This window comes from Schistocerca serialis, chromosome 8 (assembly GCF_023864345.2).
Source record: "Schistocerca serialis cubense isolate TAMUIC-IGC-003099 chromosome 8, iqSchSeri2.2, whole genome shotgun sequence".
NCBI classification, from domain to species: Eukaryota; Metazoa; Arthropoda; class Insecta; order Orthoptera; family Acrididae; genus Schistocerca; species Schistocerca serialis.
Genome location: NC_064645.1, coordinates 100261467 through 100288786, shown reverse-complemented (window position 1 = coordinate 100288786; position 27320 = coordinate 100261467). Strand labels below are relative to the sequence as shown.

The following is a 27320-nucleotide window of genomic DNA, read 5'->3' as shown; positions in this document are numbered from 1 at the left end:
ATAAGTTACAGTTCGAATGTGACCTTTAGGCAACAACTGCCGGACATTCTTAGACCAGTTATAGCTGTCAGATCTTCATGGAGATTCTCAGAAAGATAAATCTCGACGTGAGGTCATCCAGTTATACATTTCTGACCAGCATTTTTTTTTATTTGCAAGTTCCTACGTAGCTATGATCATATGTCTTTCTCTCTCTAATATTATTTTACAGATTTGTGTTGTTTTTAGCTACATTTGTATTATATTTTACCCTGTTTATTGTGCGTCTGCTCCATCTTCTGTTCCTGCATCACCATATGATTTTTTTTTCTCTATAATTATCGCTGTCAGCGTAATAGGGTGTTTAGTATGGTTGCGGATCTACACGGCCTCTTATTGCATATTATTCTTGTAATATTCTTGAAATTACGTACGCTCTTCTGTCTAGATCTTCCTGTTGGTCTGGGTACCTAAGGGAGTTGTGTAATACGAGGGTCACTCCAAAAGAAATGCACACTATTTTCGTAAAAATACAGTTTTCATTCTGCATGTGTGAAAGTTTTACACTGTGTAGATACATCCTTCCCTCTTGTTTTTAAAATTAGTTCAACCCGTTCCCATGAGTGGCGCCGTCACAGCATGTCTTCAAGGTGGCTGCTACACTCAACGTTCGTCGGAAGCAACGTGTTGTCATAGAATTCCTGTGCTGTGAAAGCGAGACAATGGGAAACATCCACAGGAGGTTGAAAAAGGTGTATGGAGATGCTGCTGTCGATTGCAGTACCGTTAGTCGGTGGGCAAGCAGGTTACGTGATGAAAGCGGGAAAGGCAATATTGAGGATTGTCCTCACAGCGGCAGGCCTCGTACTGCACACACTCGAGACAACGTGCAGAGAGTTAACGAATTGGTGACTGCTGACAGACGCACCACAGTGAATGAATTGTCACGCTACGTTGGGACAGGGGAAGGAAATGCTTGCAGAATACTGAAAGTGTTGGAGTTAATAAAGGTTTGTGCCAGGTGGGTTCCCAGGATGTTGACAGTGGCTCACAATGAAACAAGAACAACGGTATGCAGCAAATTTTTGGAACAGTACGAGAATAGTGGATATGAATTTCTTGGAAGAATTGTAACAGGTTATGAAACATGGCTCCATCATTTTTCACCAGAGACGAAGAGGCAATCAATGGAGTGGCCTCATGCAAATTCACCGAAGGAAAAAAATTCCGAACCACACACTCTGCGGGAAAAGTTACGGCTACGGTGTTTTTCGATTTCGAATGACTATTGCTTGTGGACATCATGCCAAGTGGAACCACCATAAATTCTGATGCATATCTGACGACACTGAAGAAACTTCAAGCACGACTGAGTCGTGTTCGACCACATCGGCAAAAGCAGGATGTTTTGCTGTTGCACGACAATGCACGGCCACATGTCAGTCAAAAAACCATGGAAGCGATCACAAAACTCGGATGGACAACACTGAAACACCCGCCTTACAGTCCTGACCTGGCTCCATGTGACTATCATCTCTCTGGGAAACTGAAAGACTCTCTTCGTGGAACAAGGTTTGAAAATGATCACTCCCTTGTGCACGCTGCCAAACATTGGCTCCAACAGGTTGGTCCAGAATTTTACCGTGCGTGTATACAGGCGCTGGTTCCAAAATGGCGTAAGCAATTGAGAGGGATGGAAATTATCTGTAGAAAAAAAATATTGTTCCTGATGGGTGTATCTACATACTATAAAACTTTCAAAAATGTAGAATAAAAGATGGATTTAAAAAAAAAAATGTTCATTTCTTTTGGAGTGACACTCGTACATTGTATCATCCTTTGTCGTTCGGCTGTGTATGGGAGTTGCAGTGCAGTATTATGTGTTCGAGGGATCAACTCTCCCCGGATGCGGTTACTGCGTGAATCATTCCATGTTTTGGGATAGCGCGTTTTATTTCTAATCCTTCCCATACGGTCGGCAAGAAATCACCCCAGTTATGCAAAAAACCGTTTTTCTCAGTACCCAAACATGTTTCGGCACCACCCAACCACAATAGAAACAGACTTAAGAATACTAAAACCCAGCCACAGCCTATACAGCAAACTGACCATTGAGGAAAACTTCCATATACAGAAGCCAATAGCAGAAGGAAAACAGGTCTTAAACGAATTCACTACACTCTGCAAGGGAACACTATTTAACACATTAAAGGAACTTTACAAATAAAAACAGCACAAACAGATAAAGTCTGCACACACGCACGCACACACACACACACACACACACACACACACACACACACACACACACACACACACACACATGAAAAATAGATACACTAAAATCAGCAACGACGCACCATTTACACACGAAAGGAATACCATATAAAAGACAACGTACACAGCTAAGAAGCATACAGAAAACACACACACACAGTCGCGCACATACACACACACACACACACACACACACACACACACACACAAAGATAAAGTGAAAACAAAATTCAAATTTCACGCTGAACTCTCTAATAAACAAATGAACGCTGACTGGTCTGGGACACATAACAAACCACAATCACACTGTGTTCTGGTGTAGTGAAAAGTGTTTTACTACGTTATTTGTGGAAAATGCTTGTTATAGTTAGGTATACATCACAATATCTCAGCATGATGCGGAGAACGGAAGTGTTTGCCACACGAAAACGTAAGTAAATACGAAAATAGGCGCGAAAACATCGCGAGAAACTGAATTACATTCTAGAAGATAGGTTAACTGCCAGCAAAAATCTTTCTCATCAACATCGTTTGGTTGCAGATGACAAGCTACCTGTAGTAATTAACACAGGTGATCCAGAAAATTCATGTACACCAAATGTAAAGGTATTCACAAAAAGAAACTATCTCTCGTTTGAACTAAAAATGCACATATTTATATAATCATTTAACAAAATGTTCTCATTGTAGAATAAATAAAAACGAAAACCCACAGATGTCGGCACAGTGGTGTCGAAACATTTTTGGATGCTAAGAGAAACGGTGTTTTGCATAATTGGCGGACTTCACATCCAAAAACATTCTGTGCAGTGTTTTAACTGGGCTCAGTTTTAAGTTCTTCGGGCTGCAAAGAGACCACACTTCCATTTCAAAACCCACAAACCTAGAATTAATGTATCGGCTCAGTTCACCTGCATTTGCAGTATGCATTGTTACAGCCATAGATAATTTCAAAATTTTTGAACTGATTTGTTTTGCATCTATATTTTCATTAGTGAGTTACGGAATTACTTTCTGGAGAAACTAAAGTTACAGTGGCAGTATTTTCAGAATACAGAGCCTCTAACATTCTGCGTGGTTTCTGTTTGTTCTATGTCGTGTCTCCCTACCACTTTCGCGTAACGACGCCCTGAGCGTGTTTTTTAGGGAATTCACTAGTTTGAACCCGGGACCTGTTGCTGGTAAGGAGACGCCAGACCACACATGACATGTAGAGTTCAGAAGAGCTCAGTGAGACTAGCGATGGTATAACCAAATACTTTATGATTTCAGCGTCAGCTCCACTGCACTCCCTGTAAAAGAGGCTTAATACTAACTAAATTTAGTGGAAGGGGTTCAAGGCTTTCCTATTTTTAGTTAGCTGGTAAAATAACGTCGAAAAAGCAGTTAAGTTTTCCATTGGAAATTTTATTCAACTCAAAAAACATTGTTTATAAATTGCATTATTGATAAAAGGAAATGTTTTAATACAGGATGATAAAAACCAACTGCGTTCGACAAAAATGTGAACGAATATTCCCTGAATGGGTTTCCAAGTTCTACAATGGATTAAAGGATGACCTATGCCATATCACATCTATAATCTAGGTTTAAATTAAGTTTCACAAAAGAGAAAACTATCAAAATGGTCTACAATGGCCCTCAATTATCTCTAATTACTTATCTAACTTGTCGTAAATTACAGTGGCTGATGTGGTTTCTCAATAATTATATAACAGAAAAATCATCGCGTTTCAGATTTTAACTTATGTAGCAACTGTGAATACCATGAGCTTTAATTGACGATCGACACTAGTATTACGTAAAGAGGGGATGTAAGACATGAGACTTCTGCAGTTCTGAGTGAAGCCTTATGCGTTCAAAAATGCGGCATCGCGTGTGTTCATTACCTTGTCGGTGTTTGTCAGGGGGCGGCGGCCAGCGCAGCTCCATCCAGCTCGCCGTCTCGAAACTAACTCTTTTCTAACTACTACTTACTACAATTTACCGAAGTTGGTTCAAAAAATATCTGGATGTGTTTTCATCTGACCAATCAGGGTCTCAATGTTAACCTTAAGCTCCGCCTACAAAAATTCTGTCTATCCAATGAGAAACATTGTACTTTTCGTGGTGGGGCAATGTTTTTAACGTTTGCAACGCAACAAAGACGCGAAAAAGTCTCACGCTAAAACTTGCGGCTGGTGTGGTCCTTTTAGTGTTATTGTAAGATCTATACTGTTCATCTGGAGGGCTGTAGCTTTTAACATGGGCTGGGGAGTGGTCATGGTGGTTAGCTGGCGACGTGGGTGTCCGTCCCTTATCGTAGGGTCTTCTAGCTTAACACAGTTCTGCTCTCGGCTTCTGTTCTCGTTTCTCCCCTTGGAACTGCGTCTGTCTCACAGTGGGAAGGTATGACCTGCATTTAGGCATTCTTGTGTTAATCTGTGGTATTCCATTTGCTCACTCGTTACTCGTATTACTTTGGTTAATTTAATGTCACGATTTATTCGGAGCTATGTGACATACTACTGGATTTGCTTATCATGTCAGGGTTTTCATGGAAGGTGTTGGATTTGCCTGACACCTTACATATCACCACCCTTCGAACTTAATTTTTGCACTGAAGTTAGCCAATGATTGAATCGTTGTCTAAGCCAGTCAAAAATTATTCCTTTATCTAAATTTTGTTGCCTACTGTTCAGCCACGTTATTCTGGCTCTATGCTAGTTTGTATTACTAATATATGTTTTTATATTCTTCCACATTATTCTCAAAAATATGTTTATATTGACAAGAGAAGGATATTTTTATATTATTATAATCATAATTAATTTTTAATTATTTTCTTTCTTTATTTAAGTGTGAAATTTGTTTTTTAAGAAGTTTGTTATCGAAAGTGATGAGTCTTTTACATCGATTTTCTTAGAAATATTTTTTTTATAAATGTAGTAATTAAGTAAAATCTATTCCTAACACATTTTCTAAATATCATGTACAAGTAAAATGTTTTTGTTTCTAGACACTCATTTTAACATTGTTACACTAACAAATAAGAATTATTTCCAAGAATTGCTTTGCCAAAGAAATATACATACACAAGTATTGAGATATTATCCTAACAAATGGTACAAATGTTATAAAAAAGGGAAAACATCCAACAAGATAATTTTTTATTCTTTGTTTTTATAAGGGGAAAATAAGTAAAATATAGTTATTCTTTTATTTTTATGAGGAGAAATAAGTGGCATATTGCTTTAGTGTTTATTATGACTTACTTTTGTTCTTTATATACTGTTCATTTCAGAACTAATGACTTATTTTTTCGATAGTATATTTTTTACTTAAGTCCATAGTCAATGACTGTCATTTTGTAGTTTATTAGCTGTCTGGTGTGCTTAACTTACTTAGTTTTTCACACATTTCTTTTGCACAATTCCTACATAACATAATTTGGTTTCACACATTCACACAATCCTATGAATGTTTAAGCATGAGGTTAGCGAATGTTCTTGCACAAAGGTGATGGACTCGAGCGAGATGGATGTGGGCAAGTATTTGATGTACAGCTTCGTTTGTCGTTTCTTGTTGGCTTTGCAAGTGTGTGTTGCTGTTGTGGAGGTCCCATAATGGAATGGAGCTGTGAGTGCAGAATCCTTTGTATGCGTGAAAGTCATCGTTATGTGTCGCTGAAAGCGGTCGTTTTTCGTTGTAATACTTCACAGATGACTAGTTTACAATAGGATAGGGATTTGGGAAGGTATGTCGTCTATTCTTCACCCATCTTCTTTCTTGGTCTCAATCTTGTGAATCTTCAACTTCTGTTCTTCCTGCTTTTTCTCTGCTTCTTACTTGATTCTTGGTTCTTGTCTGGGCAGGATATGGAAATATTTATTGATAACTAGTCTCTTTGAAGTTCTCCTCTTAGTAACAGTTTGATAAATTGTTTGGGCGTGTCATTTTTAATTTGTGGAAGTTTTCTTCAGTTTCGTGCATCAGCGTGCTGTTCAATAGCAGTAGTGTGACTTTTACACCTTTTTTTTTTTTTTTTTTTTTTTCGCCAGTGGTGGCTTCCCCAAGCAGTCTTCTCGTCGAGCCGTTTTTGATCGCTCTGCTGAGTCAGGGCGTCCCAAGACCCTCTTGACTTACGTGTTCCGCCACTCTGTGGTTCCGTGTTCTGTCCCAGCAGGGTTCCGCCACCCTGTGCTTCAGCAGATTTACTGCCCACTCTACAACGGCCCTCTGTTGGTCTCGCTGTCGTTTCCCTTCTCTCAACACTTCTGCCTTGTAGGAATCGTGTCTTGCTAATTGCGTCCTTTTCTTTCTTGATACTTCTAGCGTTGCAACTTGTGGGTCGTTGCATCTGGTCTTTGCTGGAGTTTTTACAATGGTTCTTACAAAAAGTTTTACTTATAATCATCTAACATATGTCTAGTACCTACATTGTTTTATGCCTTCTTAAAAAGCTTTACAAATTTCGGCGCCCTTTCCATGTTACAATTCTAAGATATTTTGAGTCTTAACTTCTGCAAGAATCCTCAAATTCGTTTTTTATTTTTTGTGTAGTGTCATGGTGTATAGCATTTTAGTATTTCATGCTGTTAGACTATCTACGCTTTATCCCTTCACCTTAATCTATGGTACTATAGGGTTATTTTGTTTTTGTTTTTATTGAAACTACTTTCTTTTTCCCACCTTCCTCTCTCTTCATTCTTCTTTCTCCTGATGATCTTATCTGCAACTTAATCTTGAAATATTGTGCTGATTATTTACCAGTAATAAAATTAATCTTCAAACTTGTACTGCAAGTGTTTAATACTGCCAGTCTTAGGTAAAAATACCTCTGCTTTATCTCGTAAAATACCCTCTAATTCTCTTTTACTGAGTTCCGAAATACCTTGAACTTCTTGCAATTTTTTGTCGATTTCTTTATGGACTTCTAACATGAGTTGAGGCGATTCCCCCTTTTATTGCATACCATTCCAAATCTTCATCCTCTTTATCTCACATCATTCTTAATTGTTTGTTTATAGCTGGTATTTCTTCTAATTTTAGCTTTTGCTCAAAGAGAAGTGTGACATTCCCGAATGTTACGCTACTTTCCTCATATCTATTATTGCTCGTCTCTCATTTAAAAAATCTGCACCTATAATCAAGTCTACAGTTAGTTTAGGTATAATCACGAAGTTGCCCTCGATTTTTTGACCTTGGCACGAAAGAGTTAACTTTGTTCGTCTCGTAACTTCCACAGCATTGTTTCTAATAGGACCTCTTACTTTAATCTTACGTGTTTTCAGAACTGGCAATTCCTCACTGGCATTACACTGCATGAATAAATTTTCTGAGTTCGCAGTCAGTTCACTTCCGCTATCAATTACAATATTGACTGGGATACGCTTTACCATGGCCTTCACAATTGGTTGAATTTGAAAGGGTTGGTTCTGTTTTGGTTCTGTTCTTCTTCTTCTTGCATCAACAAATCCTCCACTGAATCACACATGAGTCTTTTCAGGAATTTCCCTTGTGAATTCGAACTTTCTGTAGGATAAGCTTCAACTGCTACTTTTCTCTCTTTTATTTCCTCTTCTCTATTTCTTCCTTCATTTACGATTTCTTCAACATCCTCTACTTTTTCCTCATCCTCGTCTATCTTCTCCTCCTTCGTCGCTACTTCCCCATAATCGCATCTAAATGCTCTAATTATCGCTTCATAACTTCCTTCATTATATACACTCCTGGAAATGGAAAAAAGAACACATTGACACCGGTGTGTCAGACCCACCATACTTGCTCCGGACACTGCGAGAGGGCTGTACAAGCAATGATCACACGCACGGAACAGCGGACACACCAGGACCCGCGGTGTTGGCCGTCGAATGGCGCTAGCTGCGCAGCATTTGTGCACCGCCGCCGTCAGTGTCAGCCAGTTTGCCGTGGCATACGGAGCTCCATCGCAGTCTTTAACACTGGTAGCATGCCGCGACAGCGTGGACGTGAACCGTATGTGCAGTTGACGGACTTTGAGCGAGGGCGTATAGTGGGCATGCGGGAGGCCGGGTGGACGTACCGCCGAATTGCTCAACACGTGGGGCGTGAGGTCTCCACAGTACATCGATGTTGTCGCCAGTGGTCGGTGGAAGGTGCACGTGCCCGTCGACCTGGGACCGGACCGCAGCGACGCACGGATGCACGCCAAGACCGTAGGATCCTACGCAGTGCCGTAGGGGACCGCACCGGCACTTCCCAGCAAATTAGGGACACTGTTGCTCCTGGGGTATCGGCGAGGACCATTCGCAACCGTCTCCATGAAGCTGGGCTACGGTCCCGCACACCGTTAGGCCGTCTTCCGCTCACGCCCCAACATCGTGCAGCCCGCCTCCAGTGGTGTCGCGACAGGCGTGAGTGGAGGGACGAATGGAGATGTGTCGTCTTCAGCGATGAGAGTCGCTTTTGTCTTGGTGTCAATGATGGTCGTATGCGTGTTTGGCGCCTTGCAGGTGAGCGCCACAATCAGGACTGCATACGACCGAGGCACACAGGACCAACACCCGGCATCATGGTGTGGGGAGCGATCTCCTACACTGGCCGTACACCACTGGTGATCGTCGAGGGGACACTGAATAGTGCACGGTACATCCAAACCGTCATCGAACCCATCGTTCTACCATTCCTAGACCGGCAAGGGAACTTGCTGTTCCAACAGGACAATGCACGTCCGCATGTATCCCGTGCCACCCAACGTGCTCTAGAAGGTGGAAGTCAACTACCCTGGCCAGCAAGATCTCCGGATCTGTCCCCCATTGAGCATGTTTGGGACTGGATGAAGCGTCGTCTCACGCGGTCTGCACGTCCAGCACGAACGCTGGTCCAACTGAGGCGCCAGGTGGAAATGGCATGGCAAGCCGTTCCACAGGACTACAGCCAGCATCTCTACGATCATCTCCATGGGAGAATAGCAGCCTGCATTGCTGCGAAAGGTGGATATACACTGTACTAGTGCCGACATTGTGCATGCTCTGTTGCCTGTGTCTATGTGCCTGTGGTTCTGTCAGTGTGATCATGTGATATATCTGACCCCAGGAATGTGTCAATAAAGTTTCCCCTTCCTGGGACAATGAATTCACGGTGTTCTTATTTCAATTTCCAGGAGTGTACGTTGGGTTGTGTGCCCACTAGTAACTTATTTTCAACTTCTGTCGACTGCGCATTATCCTCATTGAATTCGCTTTCCCTGGTTTCCATCTCAAATAGCTCTGCAATACTCATTACTTCGTCCTTTCCTCCTACATTCGTTGTGCATGCCTCTGGTAATTCATCTTCCTCGTCAGTATTCTGCCAATTAATTTTGTCCCAACATGATATTGTTATTTTCCTGTCTTCGTTTTCATCTGGTCCCTGCGAATTTGTTTCTTCCTTCTTCTCTTCTCGTGATAAGGTTTTTACTTCTCTGTTCAAGGTGCTACAATTGTCCTGGGTCGGTGCGTCATTCTCTTTGGCATGGGCGCTTAGCTGTCAAGTCGAACGTTTATCGGAGTTTGGTGGCCTTACCTCCACCTCTTCTATCTGTATTCTCTTTTCTTGTTCAGCTTGTTGATAGTGGTTTCTTTGCTGATAATTTGTCGGTCTATTGTTTCTCCAGTACGTGTTCCGGTTGTCGTTATTTCCTCTGTAATAGTTGTTGCCGTTCTTGGGTGAATTATAGTTATTGCCATATTCTCTTCTAAACCCATAACCGGTTCTTAGTTGAAATCTTTTGTCGTTTCTTTGTGCGAAGTTATCACGTGGTTCGTAATTATTGGTTCTTCGTACTGTGTCTTGTGGATTCCACTGTTTTTTCTTTCGTTTTCACGTGCGCTTCGTCTTTTTCTTGCGTCATCTTCCGAGAATATGAAGTCTAGTTCCCTTAGAATACCTTTAAATGCTTCGACGTCATTGCCTCCGCGACCTACTAATGATTGCTGGTATTTCAATGATAACTTCATCGAGCATAATTTAATCAACTCTCCGCCACTGTATGGTACATCTAAGCATTGATTATTCTTTGCCATTAATTCGAAAAAATTCACAGGACTCTTCTCTCCTGAATTTTCAAAATATGGTTTCTGTAATAATTCGTACTTCACTCTGTTCTGTGCTTCGCTGGACCAATATCGTGAGAGAAACTTCTCTCTGAAATCTTCATACGATCGGCATGTCGCTGCAACATTTTGCATGGTTTCTGCGACTGTTCCTGACATGTGTGCACATATAAAGTCTAATTTGTGTGCTAGCGTCCAGTGTTCTGGTAATCCTACTCGGAATTGATCAATAAAGGTTCGTGGATGTAATGAGTTTCCTTCTTTAAAGTGTTGAAATTTTCTGACTGTGAGGAAATGATCGTTGTCGTGCTTCGTCATAGTTCCATATGAAATTCGCGATTCTTCGCCACTTTTGTTTCTGATCATTTCTCCCGTCGTTCTTTCCGGTTTTGGTAGATCCATTGGATATTGTCCACTGTAACTTTCGCGTACCCGCGTTGCAGGCTGTCTGATTTCACGTATGTTACTTTCCGCCTGTGACTGGAATCGCAAATGCATGATATCTTCGTTAATTGCTTGTTTTTCCGGTGCTGTTACAGATATGGATGTGGTTGCAGACTCAGTGCTTGTTCGATCCTGTTCACTACGCTCTTCAATGGTTTTCAGCAACTTCTGATTTGCCTGACACCTTACAAGCCGTGTTATAAGAACTACATCTTGTGTTAGTTTTAGAACATCCCACAAAGGACTATTAAAAACTATTGGCTTTTTTGTCAAGCACATCACTAAACAGATTATCTGATCAAAAGTACCCGGATACATATTAATGGAAATTAAAATTGGCTAGACTGAAATTTTCACTCTGCAGCAGAGTGTGCGCTGATATGAAACTTGCTGCCAGGTCAAAAATTGTGTTCCGGACCGAGAATCGAACTCGAGACTTTTGCCTTTCGCGGCAGTTGCTCTTAAAATGGAGTGGTTCTACCGTTCGCCTTCATGACGGCTCAAACTCCGCTTGGGACACTTTAAATTAGGTTTCTGAATGTATGTGAGGAATAGGCAACCCATTCTTCCTCAAGAGGCGAAACCAGAGGAGGTAGTGATTTTGGACGCTGCAGTATGGAGTGAAGTCGTCTTTCAAATTTATCCAAAATGAGTTCCATCGGGTTCAGGTAGTAACTTGCGGCACACGAGTCCATTTAAGGGAGGTTACTGTCCACAAACCATTCTCTCACAGACGTTGATTTATCAAAGGGTATATTGTCACGCTTATACAAGCCACCCATCGTCTCAGAACAGTTCTTTTGCTCCTTACAGAACACATTACTGTAGAATGTGGCGGAACCGGTTTATAGTTTTTCGTGACTTTAATTACTTATAAATATTTTAGGTAGATCAAAAGAAATATAAAACCAGTTACCAATTGTCAGTGTTACAATTCGTTTGATATCAAAAATGATTATCCCGGCTAATATTTGTCACTCTGCTAAAGAAATCTCCAGTTGACGTTGTGTAGAAATGTTGTCTGTTAAGTTGTGTGAGTGGCACTAAATTGCATATCATTTATCAGATTTTACACAGCTGTTACTTAAAATGGAAGCACTTTTCTCTAGCAAATGCAACATTTAGTCGCAAAATACTACCCGCGCACAACACTGATGTATGTCTCCTATTAAAATATTTCATGTAAATCGTCATAAATAACTAGGCTTTATAGATCAGCCAATAAGAAATTGATACTACGTAAAGTGCTGTCAACACTATTTTTAAAGATTCAATCTAAGTTGAATTCTGTCTTTTAAAGTAGATTCGGGACCACCGGTGCACATTTATTTCCGTTAATTTATTTCTAACAACATTTATGTTTCTTAAAATTCTCGATTTATTTTATCAAGGTAATATATTTAGATAAAACTCTTTAAGCCTTTTATCTCTTTTCTTTAGCATTTAAAATCATTTTCAATGGTAAATACTGACATATTTTTCGTACCAGCTACTAGTAAATTCCGCTGTGAGTTACTAGCGCTAATGGGTGCGCTCCTAATTGCGGAGCTGAAAATTAACACTTAAAAACATTAATTAGATTGGATTACAATTGAAATAAATACAAATCCACGTCTAGACAATAGCGACTCTATTTTTCAAATAATAATTAACAATATATAGTCACAGGCTTTCCCTTTACAAACCTCACACTTCTCACGTCCAAACAGTTCATCGGTTAGCACAGGAAGAACAACTGAACCGCAATTATCACAGATAAGAAAAAGAAGATTATAATTGTCATTGTCCGTGAGTGTAGTTCTCTGATAGTAGTTTTAATTCACACAGACATTAAATTATTACAGAAATAATGAAATAATTATCGCCATTTTTACACGATACAGTCTTTTTATACATAGTATCGATAATATTGGCTGAAGTTTGTACACTTGGTTCATTTTAACATCTCGTGGCTAGAACATATTGTTGTGGATATTACAAGAATGTATTCATATCTTTTCACATGTAGCGTGGACCATGAAAAGCAACCGAGTACACTGTCATCTGCTCCGTACTGTTCTGTTGGCCCTACCCATCATGGCGGTTAATATTCTCCAGGCGTTCGCAAAGGACAATCCTTTCCATTGGGTGATTCAGTACTCCAGATCACTCGTTTGCAGTCGCCCACTGACCAGTGGCTTCGCTCTTCGCGGTCTCTCCACATAATGCATCGCTTACCATTGATTACAGAAATGTGTGGCTTTGAGGAACCGCTCGACGACTGTACCCTATGCGACGGGGCGGAAAATTTGTGCGGTTTAAGAGTTCGCAGTGCACCCGTGGTCTAGGGGTAGCGTCTTTGATTCCTAATCAAAACTGTCCCGGGTTCGATCCCCGCCACTGCCTAAATTTTGATAAATAATCAGCATTGGCGGCCGAAGACTTCCGGCATAAGAAGTCAGCGTCATTCTACCAACGGCCTTGTCAAAGAGGGCGGAGGAGCGGATAGGGGTTCAGGGCACTCTCTTGTCCTAGGGGTGGAAAATTGCCCCTAAAGGCGGAAGAATCAGCAATGATCAACGACATTAGGATGCAGAAGGCAATGGAAACCACTGCATTAAAGACACGTAACGTGTATCCACAGGACATGTGGCCTGTAATTGAAGAAGTGTCATGATGATCTCTCCATTGGCAAAAGATTCCGGAATAGTCCCCCATTCGCATCTGCGGGAGGGGACTGCCAAGGGGGAGGTTACCATGAGAAAAAGATTGAATAATCAACGAAAGGATAACGTTCTACGAGTCGGGGCGTGGAATGTCAGAAGCTTGAACGTGGTAGGGAAACTAGAAAATCTGAAAAGGGAAATGCAAAGGCTCAATCTAGATGTAGTAGGGGTCAGTGAAGTGAAGTGGAAGGAAGACAAGGATTTCTGGTCAGATGAGTATCGGGTAATATCAACAGCAGCAGAAAATGGTATAACAGGTGTAGGATTCGTTATGAATAGGAAGGTAGGGCAGAGGGTGTGTTACCGTGAACAGTTCAGTGACCGGGTTGTTCTAATCAGAATCGACAGCAGACCAACACCGACAACAATAGTTCAGGTATACATGCCGTCGTCGCAAGCTGAAGATGAACAGATAGAGAAAGTGTATGAGGATATTGAAAGGGTAATGCAGTATGTAAAGGGGGACGAAAATCTAATAGTCATGGGCGACTGGAATGCAGTTGCAGGGGAAAGAGTAGAAGAAATGGTTAGAGGAGAATATGGGCTTGGGACAAGGAATGAAAAAGGAGAAAGACTAATTCAGTTCTGTAACAAGTTTCAGCTAGTAATAGCGAATACCCTGTTCAAGAATCACAAGGGGAGGAGGTATACTTGGAAAAGGCCGGGAGATACGGAAAGATTTCAATTAGATTACATCATGGTCAGACAGAGATTCCGAAATCAGATACTGGATTGTAAGGCGTACCCAGGAGCAGATATAGACTCAGATCACAATATAGTAGTGACGAAGAGTAGGCTGAAGTTCAAGACATTAGTGAGGAAGAATCAATACGCAAAGAAGTGGGATACGGAAGTACTAAGGAATGACGATATACGTTTGAAGTTCTCTAACGCTAGATACAGCCATAAGGAATAGCGCAGTAGGCAGTACAGTTGAAGAGGAATGGACATCTCTAAAAAGGGCCATCACAGAAGTTGGGAAGGAAAACATAGGTACAAAGAAGGTAGCTGCGAAGAAACCATGGGTAACAGAAGAGATACTTCAGTTGATTGATGAAAGGAGGAAGTACAAACATGTTCCGGGAAAATCAGGAATACAGAAATACAAGTTGTTGAGGAACGAAATAAATAGGAACTGCAGGGAAGCTAAGACGAAATGGCTGCAGGAAAAATGTGAAGACATCGAAAAAGATATGATTGGCGGAAGAACAGACTCAGCATACAGGAAAGTAAAAAAAAAGAAAAAAATGGTTCAAATGGCTCTGAGCGCTGTGCGACTTAACTTCTGAGTCATCAGTCGCCTAGAACTTAGAACTAATGAAACCTAACTAACCTAAGGGCATCACACACATCCATGCCCGAGGCAGGATTCGAACCTGCGACCGTAGCGGTCACGCGATTCTAGACTGAAGCGCCTTTAACCGCACGGCCACACAGGCCGGCTAGGAAAGTAAAAACAACCTTTGGTCGCATTAAAAGCAACGGTGGTAACATTAAGAGTGCAACGGGAATTCCACTGTTAAATGCAGAGGAGAGAGCTAATAGGTGGAAAGAATACATTGAAAGCCTCTATGAGGGTGAAGATTTGTCTGATGTGATAGAAGAAGAAACAGGAGTCGATTTAGAAGAGATAGGGGATCCAGTATTAGAATCGGAATTTAAAAGAGCTTTGGAGGACTTACGGTCAAATAAGGCAGAAGGGATAGATAACATTCCATCAGAATTTCTAAAATCATTGGGGGAAGTGGCAACAAAACGACTATTCACGTTGGTGTGTAGAATATATGAGTCTGGCGATATACCATCTGACTTTCGGAAAAGCATCATCCACACAATTCCGAAGACGGCAAGAGCTGACAAGTGCGAGAATTATCGCACAATCAGCTTAACAGCTAATGCATCGAAGCTGCTTACAAGAATAATATGCAGAAGAATGGAAAAGAAAATTGAGAATGCGCTAGGTGACGATCAGTTTGGCTTTAGGAAAAGTAAAGGGACGAGAGAGGCAATTCTGACGTTACGGCTAGTAATGGAAGCAAGGCTAAAGAAAAATCAAGACACTTTCATAGGATTTGTCGACCTGGAAAAAGTGTTCGACAATATAAAATGGTGCAAGCTGTTCGAGATTCTGAGAAAAGTAGGGGTAGGCTATAGGGAGAGACAGGTTATATACAATATGTACAACAACCAAGAGGGAATAATAAGAGTGGACGATCAAGAACGAAGTGCTCGTATTAAGAAGGGTGTAAGACAAGGCTGTAGCCTTTCGCCCCTATTCTTCAATCTGTACATCGAGGAAGCAATGATGGAAATAAAAGAAAAGTTCAGGAGTGGAATTAAAAAACAAGATGAAAGGATATCAATGATACGATTCGCTGATGACATTGCTATCCTGAGTGAAAGTGAAGAATAATTAAATGATCTGCTGAACGGAATGAACAGTCTAATGAGTACACAGTATGGTTTGAGAGTAAATCGGAGAAAGACGAACGTAATGAGAAGTAGTAGAAATGAGAACAGCTAGAAACTTAACATCAGGATTGATGGTCACGAAGTCAATGAAGTTAAGGAATTCTGCTACATAGGCATTAAGATAACCAATTTCGGACGGAGCAAGGAGGACATCAAAAGCAGACTCGCTATGGCAAAAAAGGCTTTTTTGCCCAAGAGAAGTCTACTAATATCAAATACCGGTCATAATTTGAGGAAGAAATTTCTGAGGATGTACGTCTGGAGTACAGCATTGTGTGGTAGTGAAACATGGACTGTGGGAAAACCGGAACAGAAGTGAATCGATGCATTTGAGATGTGGTGCTATAGACGAATGTTGAAAATTAGGTGGACTGATAAGGTAAGGAATGAGGAGGTTCTACGCAGAATCGGAGAGGAAAGGAATATGTGGAAAACACTGATAAGGAGAGGGGACAGGATGATAGGACATCTGCTAAGACATGAGGGAATGACTTCCATGGTACTAGAGGGAGCTGTAGAGGGCAAAAACTGTAGAGGAAGACAGAGATTGGAATACGTCAAGCAAATAATTGAGGACATAGGTTGCAAGTGCTACTCTGAGTTGAAGAGGTTAGCACAGGAAAGGAATTCGTGGTGGGCCGCATCAAACCAGTCAGTAGACTGATGACCACAAAAAAAAAGAGTTTACACGAAAGTGCATACACAAATGTTCGTTAAAATGTTAGTGCAAATCTTTGGCTCTCACGTAAGTCTCAGGGATTTTTTTCCACACTTGGTGCATTAGTACACTGTTCCACATCCGCGCATTAGTTATAGTTTTTGAATTAATATTCACTCGAACTTAAGTACATTTCATGCTAGGTAACAAAAATTAGGCGATTATTATAGCAAAATCATTATTTCACCACACAGTTCAATCACTATTTATTGGCGTCGTCCTTCTCTTTCACACAATGAAATTAGCAATGGTGAGACAGTTTGAAGATTTACTTTAATAATAATTTGACTACGAGCCCACAATGGCAGTAATGTAGGCTGCTTTAATGGAAAATTACTCAGTCAATTCGAAGAGAACCACAAGTCCCACTGTCCTCTTTGTTCTAGCAGTTTTGGCGCGAAATCATAACTAGCCACATGTTCACTTACGCTGATGTATACCTCGTAATTCGTACTCACACAAATAATCGTAGCACTTCCAGTTCACCAAAGATATGCTCACACATTTGCACTATTAAACAATACTCTCTGTCGAAATAAATCGGCGTGAAAAGTTCTTACTCAAACGACCACATGGGCCACCCACAAGTGGGGCTCGCTCGCCACGCACCCGCCAAATGACTGACCAACGACTGACCCTGGCCAAGATAGCCGGTAGCTTATATAGGCTCGGACGTCAACCCCCCTGGTTATGCAAGTACCATCTCACCAGTTAAGGTTACAAATTTTGATACGTACATCCCTCAACAGAAGTAGGTACTCCATCAGAACCATGCTAAAAGGTACGTCTTAAATACTGTGTTACATTAATTTCTAGGATTATTCTATCGCCCGTAAATCAAGTTTTTAGTTTTTGCATAATTTCCCCACTTAGCGAAAAATTTGTTTACATCTGTGCTGCAAAGTTTTAACATGGAACTTCATACGATTTTTAGACGTAATCTACAGTGATCTAAACATTGCGCTGCTCAAAATCTTCATATCTATAATAGGTAATTAATTATGGGCAATAAATGTTAATAATAATTTGCAAACAATGAAAACTATTGCAAGTAAAGTGCATAGTATAACTTAACTAGTTAAAAATACGTGTGATGCCACCCAAAGTATTATAAAGTTCCATTCCTTACGTCATGAATTTTCTATTGAATTTTATAAACAATTTCCCATCAAACTTTGTTTATTGCTCTTTACGAGCATAATTATTTATGAATTTTATCATATGATTATGGCACTCGATCCGCTATGACGAGACGTTTTTTATGAACGCTCGCTCATCTCTGCAAGTTTCTATTTACTATTTTTATTATTCGTGATATTAAACCAATTTTCAAGTTACTATAATTTTTGCGTCTCGTGACTTAAAATAAAGAGCGATCTTTCAGAAGGTACATAATGCTGACCACAATCTACTGCCGCATCGCTCTTCACATACACAGTTTTCGCGTAATGCGCGAGAAACCAAACAATGCCCCAAGCTGCGGACCACGTGGCCGCCCAACGGCGAAGGCATCCCGCCGACACGTTGCAAATCCAGCGCGGGCGCGCTACGCGCATCCGCCAAAGGCGCACCATGTCGCGCGCTCGCTCTCCACAAGGCAGTCCTTGCATTCTAGACCTGTTAATCTAGCAACGGGGGCTTGTACCGTCACACTTATTGCTTTTAATTCGCAACTCACAGTCGTTGTGCTACCTGGATCGCTGGTAGCGCTTTACGGTTCACAGGTGATACCTTCCGCTGGTATCATGCAGTTGTTACAGCCGCCCTACACAGTGCTCGGTGGTCTCTGCCTTTCAGTATATGAGGTATTCGTGATCTTGTTTCAACTGTGATTGTGCCTTCGCATTTCCACTTCACGTCGCTTCACCAGCAGTTGACTTGGGTGCCTTTGGAAGCGTTGAAATGCCGCTGATGGATTTGTTGTTCAGGTGATAACCAATGCTTGGTTGACGTTCGAACATAATGAGCTCTGATGACTGACCAATTCTGCTGTTACTGTTTCTATATCGACAGCACCATAACTCCCGTCTCGTTTAATAACTGTTGGGTTCGCCTGTCATGGCTTCTAGTGGTAAATTCCACACGTGCTCCGGATGTAGTTTGCCGAGAAAGTGTATATGTTTATTATTATGCTTTGTCATTATCAATATTTCTCTTTCTTTAAAATCAGGGAAAGGCATCAGTGTACCTCTAGGACAGTAAACATCTAAAAATGTGTTAGTATTAGTAAAGAGAGGAGTCAGATTCTTAGCTAAATTATTTTTCAATTACCAGGTCTTACTTTATTTTTGGGCGGGGGGGAAGGAATTCGATCCTGAATTACAGAACTGTCTGTTGACAGCCTCCTGTTACTCCACCTCCAGGGAAGAGTGCCAGCCGATGTGGCCGAGCGGTTCTAGGCGCTTCAGTCTGGAACCGCGGGACCGCAACGGTCGCAGGTTCGAATCCTGCCTCGGGCATGGATGTATGTGGTGTCCTTAGGTTAGTTAGGTTTACGTAGTTCTAAGTTCTAGGGGACTGATGACCTCAGATGTTAAGTTCCATGGTGCTCAGAGCCATTTGAACCATTTTTTTTCCACGGAAGAGTACCTTCACAAAATCTCTTAATAATCATAGCTTTACATTATTTTACAGAAGATAACATTAGCACAATAACACAATATTGTTAAATTACTTGAATGCATTGCTGTTTTATAAATAATGCGTCTTTGCCTTCTTTCCATATGCCAGAGACAATTAGCCGCAGAATCCTTGGAATAAGACTAACGTAGTGCAATATAAAAAAGGTCTGAGGGTAGTAATCTAAAGTAAGAATAGTAAGTGAGGTAGTGGAATTTTAAGACACTGGATTAGCATTCGGGACTTCAAATTCCCGCCCAGTCATCCAGATTTAGATTCCCATAATCCAGATTTAGATTCTCCGTGCTTTCGCTAAATCGCTCCTCTTTATTTGTGTCTATAATTTTCCGTAAGGGTTTTCTCATGATCGTATGAACGGCTAATTTTTCGAGCTGGCAGCAACGAAATGCACTACATAGCCAAAACAGATGGAATTAGTGCTTTGCGGAAGTTTTCTTCTTAATACAAATGCGCTCCCTCCATATATCATACACGTAACTTGTCTAAAAACATGCGTAAATATTGGCCAGTATAAATCAGTGCTACGAAGAGGGTAGATACAACCACATCCATAGCTACACTATGTGATCAAAAGTACCCGGACTCCCTCCAAAACATTCGTTTTTCATATTAGGTTCATCGTGCTGCCAGGTACTCCATATCGGCGATCTCAGTAGTCATTAGACATCGTGAGAGAGCAGAATTGGCCGCTCCATGGAACTCACGCACTTCGAACGCGGTCCGGTGTCTGGGTGTCACTTGTGTCATACGTCTATACGCGAGATTTTCACACTCCTAACACAGGCGTACATTGATGTTTTAAGCACCTTCTTGCTTTCCATTGTTGAAGAGCAAATTGGGGATGGCGATAGCATCTTTCAACACGATCGACCACGTGTTCATAATGCGCGGCCTGTGGCGGAGTGGTTACACGAGAATAACATCCCTGTAATGGTCTCGCCTGTACAGAGTCCTGACCTGAATCCTATAGGACACCTTTAGGATGATTTGGAACGCCGACTTCGTCCCAGGCCTCAGCGACCGACATCGATACCTTTCCTCAGTGCAGCACTCCGTGAAGAATGGGCTGCCGTTCCCGAAGAAACCATCCAGCACCTGACTGAACAGCGAGAGTGGAAGCCGTCATCGCGGCAAAGCGTGGGCCAACACCATATTGAATTCCATCATTACCGATGGAGGGTGCCACGAACTTGTAAGTCATTTTCAGGCAGGAGTCCGGATACTTTTGATCACATTCCGTATATTGTTGCAATGGTAATGGTAATATCCTATTCTAACTTGGTTTTAACAGTGAAACTGTTTTCAGTAACTTAATAAAAATTAATTTCACTTTTTAAATGAAAGCTATTATCTCAATATGGCTGGGCAAGTGTGTTAATGCTGACACAGAGCATGGAAATTTATTCTCACTCAAATTCAAATTATAATCAGCCTTGCATAAATGTAATGACTTTCAAATATTAAGTAAAGCTTTTTAAGGTTAACTGACCTGCTTATGTTGTCGGGCGAAGCCCGTAAATAAGCGATGTCCCCAACTTTAACGTAGTGGCTGCCTGTGCATCATTACAACAAACGAAAGGCAGATGGTCAAACGAATTTTCTGTATTGTTATCCTCACTATTCTCTCCCATGGAGGGAGATGAAATGAATACTCACTACATACGAGTATATTGTGGAAACACAGTAACATACATCGCCCTCTACAAGAAAGTATGTCCGTAGATTTTGGTTCCAGAACACAAGTAAAAAGCTTCAAAGACATTCATACAGATTTTATAGACTATGGCCTCTCTGGCCTATTACAATACATAACATATAATAACATCCATTTCACCAGAGACAATATTAACTAAATTTCAGCATTCTTTCACTTCTTGCAGTTTCAAATTTATTTACGACATTGGGTAATCGGCGTTTGTAGATTAACTTGTAAGTTTTCTTTCTCTGACCTTCTTACACTTCGTTCATGCGACATATTTTTAAACAGAATTTTTCCAGGTTTGAAGATGACACTGGCCATTTCCTTCCTCCCCCATCCGCTGTCCGAGGTTTGCGTTCCATTCCTTCTCTGTACGACAGTACAGCTTCCAGTTGACGTTTGACATTTCGTACTTTTTTGACGTCATTGTATTCCAGTGTAACTCTCACTGTTAACCCAGCCTATGCTTGAACACGGTCTTTCACCGAGATATATAAGAGAATAATTTTACGATGGCTCGCAGCACTCCTGAGCAACGTCAAAACGTTGTGGAACGTCTCCTTGTTCGGATCGGGCTTCAGTCCGTCGTAGCATACCGACAATGAGATCATCGATCCAGCCCAGGTCCAGATTATCCCATTCTTCAACGGAGATTCTGCGTATGTCACAAAGAGTACGTGGACTCGTCGACGTCCAAAAATAGATTTTTCAGTCGACCCCACGCAAGTTAGATGCGTTCATGTTCGGGGAATCGGCAGGCCACTTCATTCTGGCGATCCTAGCATGCTGAAGAAACCACAGCGATGAGCATGAGTAGTCATCGACGAAGATGAAATTGTCACCCAGATAGTAGCAGAATCTCTGTGGAACAGCGAGGCTGCCGTCAACAACCACTAGAGGTCTACAGTGGCCCCATGTAAAGACGCCCCAGAACATCACTCCACCATCACCTTGTTGCGCACGTGGGACACGGTGCTGGAACTGTCACGTATTACTGGGTTGTCTTCAAACACGTTGTCTGCTATTATCCGGGTACAGGCGGCTTTCGTCTTTAAACAACACCCTACTCCAATCCTGGGGTGTCCATTCCGTATGATTTCTTGTCCGTCCGTGAATAAGTCCACGGTGTTGTGGTGTATGATGTGGTGCTCGCCATGATCGTCACGAATGGAGACGCACCATGCAGTCACCCCCTAATAGAGGAGGAGGAGGAGGAGATTTAGTGTTTAACGTCCCGTCGACAACGAGGTCGTTAGAGACGGAGTGCAAGCTCGGGTTAGAGAAGGATGGGGAAGGAAATCGGCCGTGCCCTTTCAAAGGATCCATCCCAGCGTTTGCCTGAAGCGATTTAGGGAAATCACGGAAAACCTAAATCAGGATGGCCGGAGACGGGATTGAGCCGTCGTCCTCCCGAATGCAAGTCCAGTGTGACCTCCTAATAGTCTGATGGGATACATTACGCCCTTTGCCTCTTCGAACTCCGAATTCATTTCTGGAACACTTATCCCACGGTTCATTTGACTCAAAAGTCGAAGATATGGACCATCCTATGCTCCTGTCGAACTTGGACGGCCTGTGCGATGTTAGTCCTGAACATTACCTGTCAGTCGGAATTGATTCTATGTCCGCCCCTTCTGTGTCTCGGGCTCACACGCCGAGCGACTTCTGACGTTGACAAGCCCTTTGAGTTTAACTTAATGAGACAGATGTTATCTTGAGTAGCGATCGTCCTTCGTGGCATGATAGACGGTTGTAGTACTGTCCCACAGATGCTAGTAATGCGTCCATACTGTTATTTCACTTTCAACTTCAGTCTCTTTTACTCTGGCGTTCTACCTGCAAAAAGTATTCCGGGGAATGTGTGTATGTTTACTAACAACGTCAGTTGATGAACATCAACACTCGGCAAGCCACGTGACGGTGTGTGGCGGAGGGTACGTCTGCTACCACAAACCAATCCTCGCTTCCCTCTTCCATTCGTGAATGCCGTTGTAAAAAATGATTGTCGATAAGCATATGTATTAGTGCTAATTTCTCGGATTTTTGCAAGGAATTATTATATTGACTCATTCTTTTCGGAAAGTACTGTCTCGAAATTGTAATAGAAAGCATCTCCGTGATGCACAACACCTCTGTTTTAGCTCCAGTCGCTGTAGTTCGTTGAATATCTCTGACCTTCCTTTCGGTAAAGGAGCAGTCACAATAGCAACATACCTGTGCATAGCGATGTGATTCATAAGTCTTTTTGCTCCTTTTGCTATGCGTGCGTAGGAGTTGAGTTTTTGACGGGATGCAGGGAAGCCAATAATGCAAATGCAATAAATGAAAGTGAATCTGGATGATCTGAATACAATGTCCTTTAGACCCCGACATATTGAACCATGAGATTATGTTACTTAAGGGTGTGGTAGGCCCGTCCGGTTGGCCGTGCGGCCTAACGCACGGCTTTCCGGGCGGATTTGTGTCGAGGTCCGGTGAGCCGACCAGTCCGTGGATGGTTTTTAGGCGGTTTTCCATCTGCCTCGGCAAATGCGGGCTGTTTCCCCTTATTGCGCCTCAGCTACACTATGTCGGCGATTGCTGCGCAAACAAGTTCTCCACGTACGCGTACACCACCAATACTCTATCACGCAAACATAGATGTTCCATTCGCCTGGGGGGTCCACCGGGGGCCGAACCGCACAGTAACGCTGGGTTCAGTGTGGGGTGGTGGAGGGGTGAAGTGGACTGCGGTAGTCATTGTGGGGTTGAGGCAGGGACGGAGCCTCTACGTCATTTCTAGGTACCCGGTTAAAATAACATAACAATAACATAAGAGTGTGGTAAGAAGTGAACATTGTCCTTTTAAAAGGACTGTCAGATCGTATTCACCTGAGGTGACCTCAAAACCGAAGAAAAATAAACGTTGGTGGACACTCCCAAAAGCGAAGGTAATGGCTTATACCATCTCACCCAAGCACAAACTGATAATGAATGTATGTTGCGGTATACCAGGATCTGCAAAGCTAGGGACGATTTATTACGATTTGTTTCCTTATATGTATGTTTCAGTGAGATAAATAAGGATTCTATAAACGTACAGGGTACTGGAGGCTCAGCACCTGGCTTCAGCCGATTAATTGTTTTTGCCTGTTTTGGGGATTTAGGCGGGTAGAATGTGGTGGTTTCAGGTAAGTTCAGGATCAAAATTAGTTTCCATGAGACACGGAATGGATGCCTGACCAACAGAGTACTGCTGCATCCACAAACTGATTCCATATGTGGCATCACCACTTCTCCATACTACCCTGTTCGCCTCCTGCCAAACTACATTGCAGCATCCACCAGCGGATTTTGAAATGGATCCGCCGCCTGTATAGTGTACATGTCAGCACGAGCAGTAGTTTAGTATTGGTCAGCACGCACAGTGGTTCAGTGTTGCCACTTGTATGTGTCTACAGTGTCGCCCTCACCTGGTCCCGGGCCTGAGCTGTCACCGTGCATCATCCCCGTGACGGGAGTCGAGGGGTACGTGAACCGCAGCGACATCGACCGCCACTGCCCTGAGCGTGTCAACCAGAGCACCCTGTGGCACAGCCCACTGGAGGGCATGTGGGTCATCAATGTCACTGTTGGCTGGAAGGTGAGTTCACAACATCGCTCCTATTCCACTACAAGAACAGATGGCCAAATTGTGTGTGGTGTGCGTACTGTAAGACCTTCAGTACACACACCATCAGATTATTTGACTTGTCGCTCTAACGAAGTAGGTGAGGGTCAGCAATATGTCTCGTGGTCTTATCTTGGCATGTTTATCTTCTGCCATTAGGTCAGACGATAGAAATGCCACTTGCATGCTTAGAGTAGCAGATTGACAGTAATCAACTTTAAACAGAACTTGATTAATTTTCACACACATTTATTAAAATAATAACAAGCATAAAAATTACTTAACTTGGTTGTGGGTGCTATTTACAATTGACAATCTGAAGTTCCTTTGGTATTGGTAAGTTAATCTTATTCTCACATATGTATCTGATACCTGACAAATGTGTCTATACATTTATCTTCATGGCTATGTACAGGAATATGGTAATTGTATTAGGTGCAGACTGAAACTTGACTATAGACTGGTACAGACAAATGTAAAATTCCTACAGACTAATGCAGACTGACTAATCGGAGGTCTGTACACTCGTTATAATACCTCGCGCATTCATGTATCACTTTGCGAGTGTGATCCGTGAGGAGAAAAGGTTCTACGTTAGCAGCAATCTCATTGGCTGCCTTTCATAGTAATACGAGGATCGGCGGAAGCAGAATTTGGTTCGTCTCTATGGCAGCGCCATCTCGTAATGCGGAGACGGACGAGCGCTGCGCCTGCGCTGTTGTGCTTGGCGGGGCGCGCTGTAGTGGGAAAGTTGTGTACGCGCTGACTACGCGGAACTATGTGCACAACAGTGTGCCATGCCAGTGTACAATCATGTGTAAAAACTTGGAAACAACTAAGTAAAAGTAGGTAATTTGAACATGAGTCTTGCTAACGATGAAATTGTAGGACATTACTTGTCATTCCGGTTGTTACTGTGAGCCTAATTACATACGGGGTGAATCACCTAAAATGTCCACCGCAAACATTGCGAAAAGTGCTGCTGATCAGCGATTTTCACGAAATGATAGTCACGGGCTCATATTGTTAGCCAATAAACAAATTGTAATAATGCTTTTAAGTGTATTTTTTGTACAAACATATACATTTAAATGGAACAATGGCTATTCACACTAACAAACTAATATTAGGGTAAAATAGAACGTCAGTGGTGTATGTTGCAGGATTCTAGTGTCTTACGAATTATCGTATTTTGAATAGTTTCCACACTGTCACTTGTTTGTGCCACTCGACATGCTTAGCTGCTAGGTACAACAGTGTTATATTTGCTTACAGTATGCTTGTGTGTTCCCCTTGAGTGCATTGCGACTTCCCAGGCAGATAGCGTGTGGCAGTCCAAGCAGTACTTCGAGAGTGGACGATGGGATTTACTGATGCAGAAAAAGCCGACTTCTTCATGGTGTATGGAGAATATAGGAAGAATGCAGTTTGGTCTTGGATGGTGTATACAGAAAGATATCTCAAGAGATCTTTTCAAGTCGTACCCTAACACCCAGACACTGTGACAGAAGGAAACAAGTGACGACAGAAGAAGGGGACATTAATGTTCTTGCTGCTGTTGCAGTTAGTCCACACATTAGCTTCTTCGCAGTGGTACGAGATGTGGGCATGAGTCAGGCAAGCGACCTACGCATTCTCCATAGAGATACGTTCCATACCAGTCACATCTCTCTTCATCAAGACCTGAATGGAAACGATTGTGAGAATCGTTTTGTCCGCAGCTCGTGGTCGTGCGGTAGCGTTCTCGCTTCCCGCGCCCAGGTTCCCGGGTTGGATTCCCGGCGGGGTCAGGGATTTTCTCTGCCTCGTGATGACTGGTGTGGTGTGATGTCCTTAGGTTAGTTAGGTTTAAGTAGTTCTAAGTTCTAGGGGACTGATGACCACAGATGTTAAGTCCCATAGTGCTCAGAGCCATTTGAACCATTTTTTTTTTTTAGAATCGTTTTAGCTTCTGTACATGGGCATAGGACAGCATACTCCAGTTCCCTGTTCAGTAATGAAGCCACATTTACCAACCATGACCAGGTCAACCACCAAATATGCGCTGTTGGTCTGTTGAGAATCCCCGTTGGCGTCGTCAGGTGGAACGTCAGCGTCCATGGAGTGTAAACGTGTGGTGTGAAACAACGAACCATCACCCCATGAGCTCGTTTCTCACAGACGGAACACTAAACGCGCCCAAGTACCGCAGTCTCCTAACAGACCATCTTCCAAGGATGTTAGAAGATGTTCCTCTTCAGATTAGAAGGAACCTGTGATATCATAATGATGGCTGTGCAGTCCATAGTGCACGAACTACTGCAGCGTGTCATCACCAATTTTTACCAAATCATTGGATTTGACGCAGAGGACCTGTAACTTTGCCGGTCCGTTCCCCAGATTTGGCGCCAGTAGACTTTTTTCTGTGGAGAAAGCTGAAAGACGACGTCTACAAGGACATACTAACTACACCTGATCATACGCAAAGATGTGTTACTACAGCCTGCTCGGACATCTCCGCTGAAATCTTAGCACATGTGCAACAGTCCTCCCATACCAGACTGGAAGCGTGTATTGTGTTCTTGATGACGGGTACTCCATATTTCTCTCGTAAATCATTCTGAACACAACCTGTGGTGATCAGTTCTCTCGTTACTGGCCAGAATCACAAAACTAGTGTATGCATTTGTGTTCTTCAGTGTGA

General features: G+C 42.3%; 1 protein-coding gene across 1 annotated transcript in view; it reads left to right on the top strand.

Moving 5' to 3' along the window:
* Nucleotides 1–27320, top strand: part of LOC126416851 (uncharacterized) — a 1707974-nt gene that overhangs the window by 599663 nt on the left and 1080991 nt on the right. The window contains exon 4 of the mRNA XM_050084734.1: nucleotides 24429–24610. Within this exon, the coding sequence (XP_049940691.1) occupies nucleotides 24429–24610 (182 nt within the window). The remainder of the gene's footprint in view (nucleotides 1–24428; nucleotides 24611–27320) is intronic.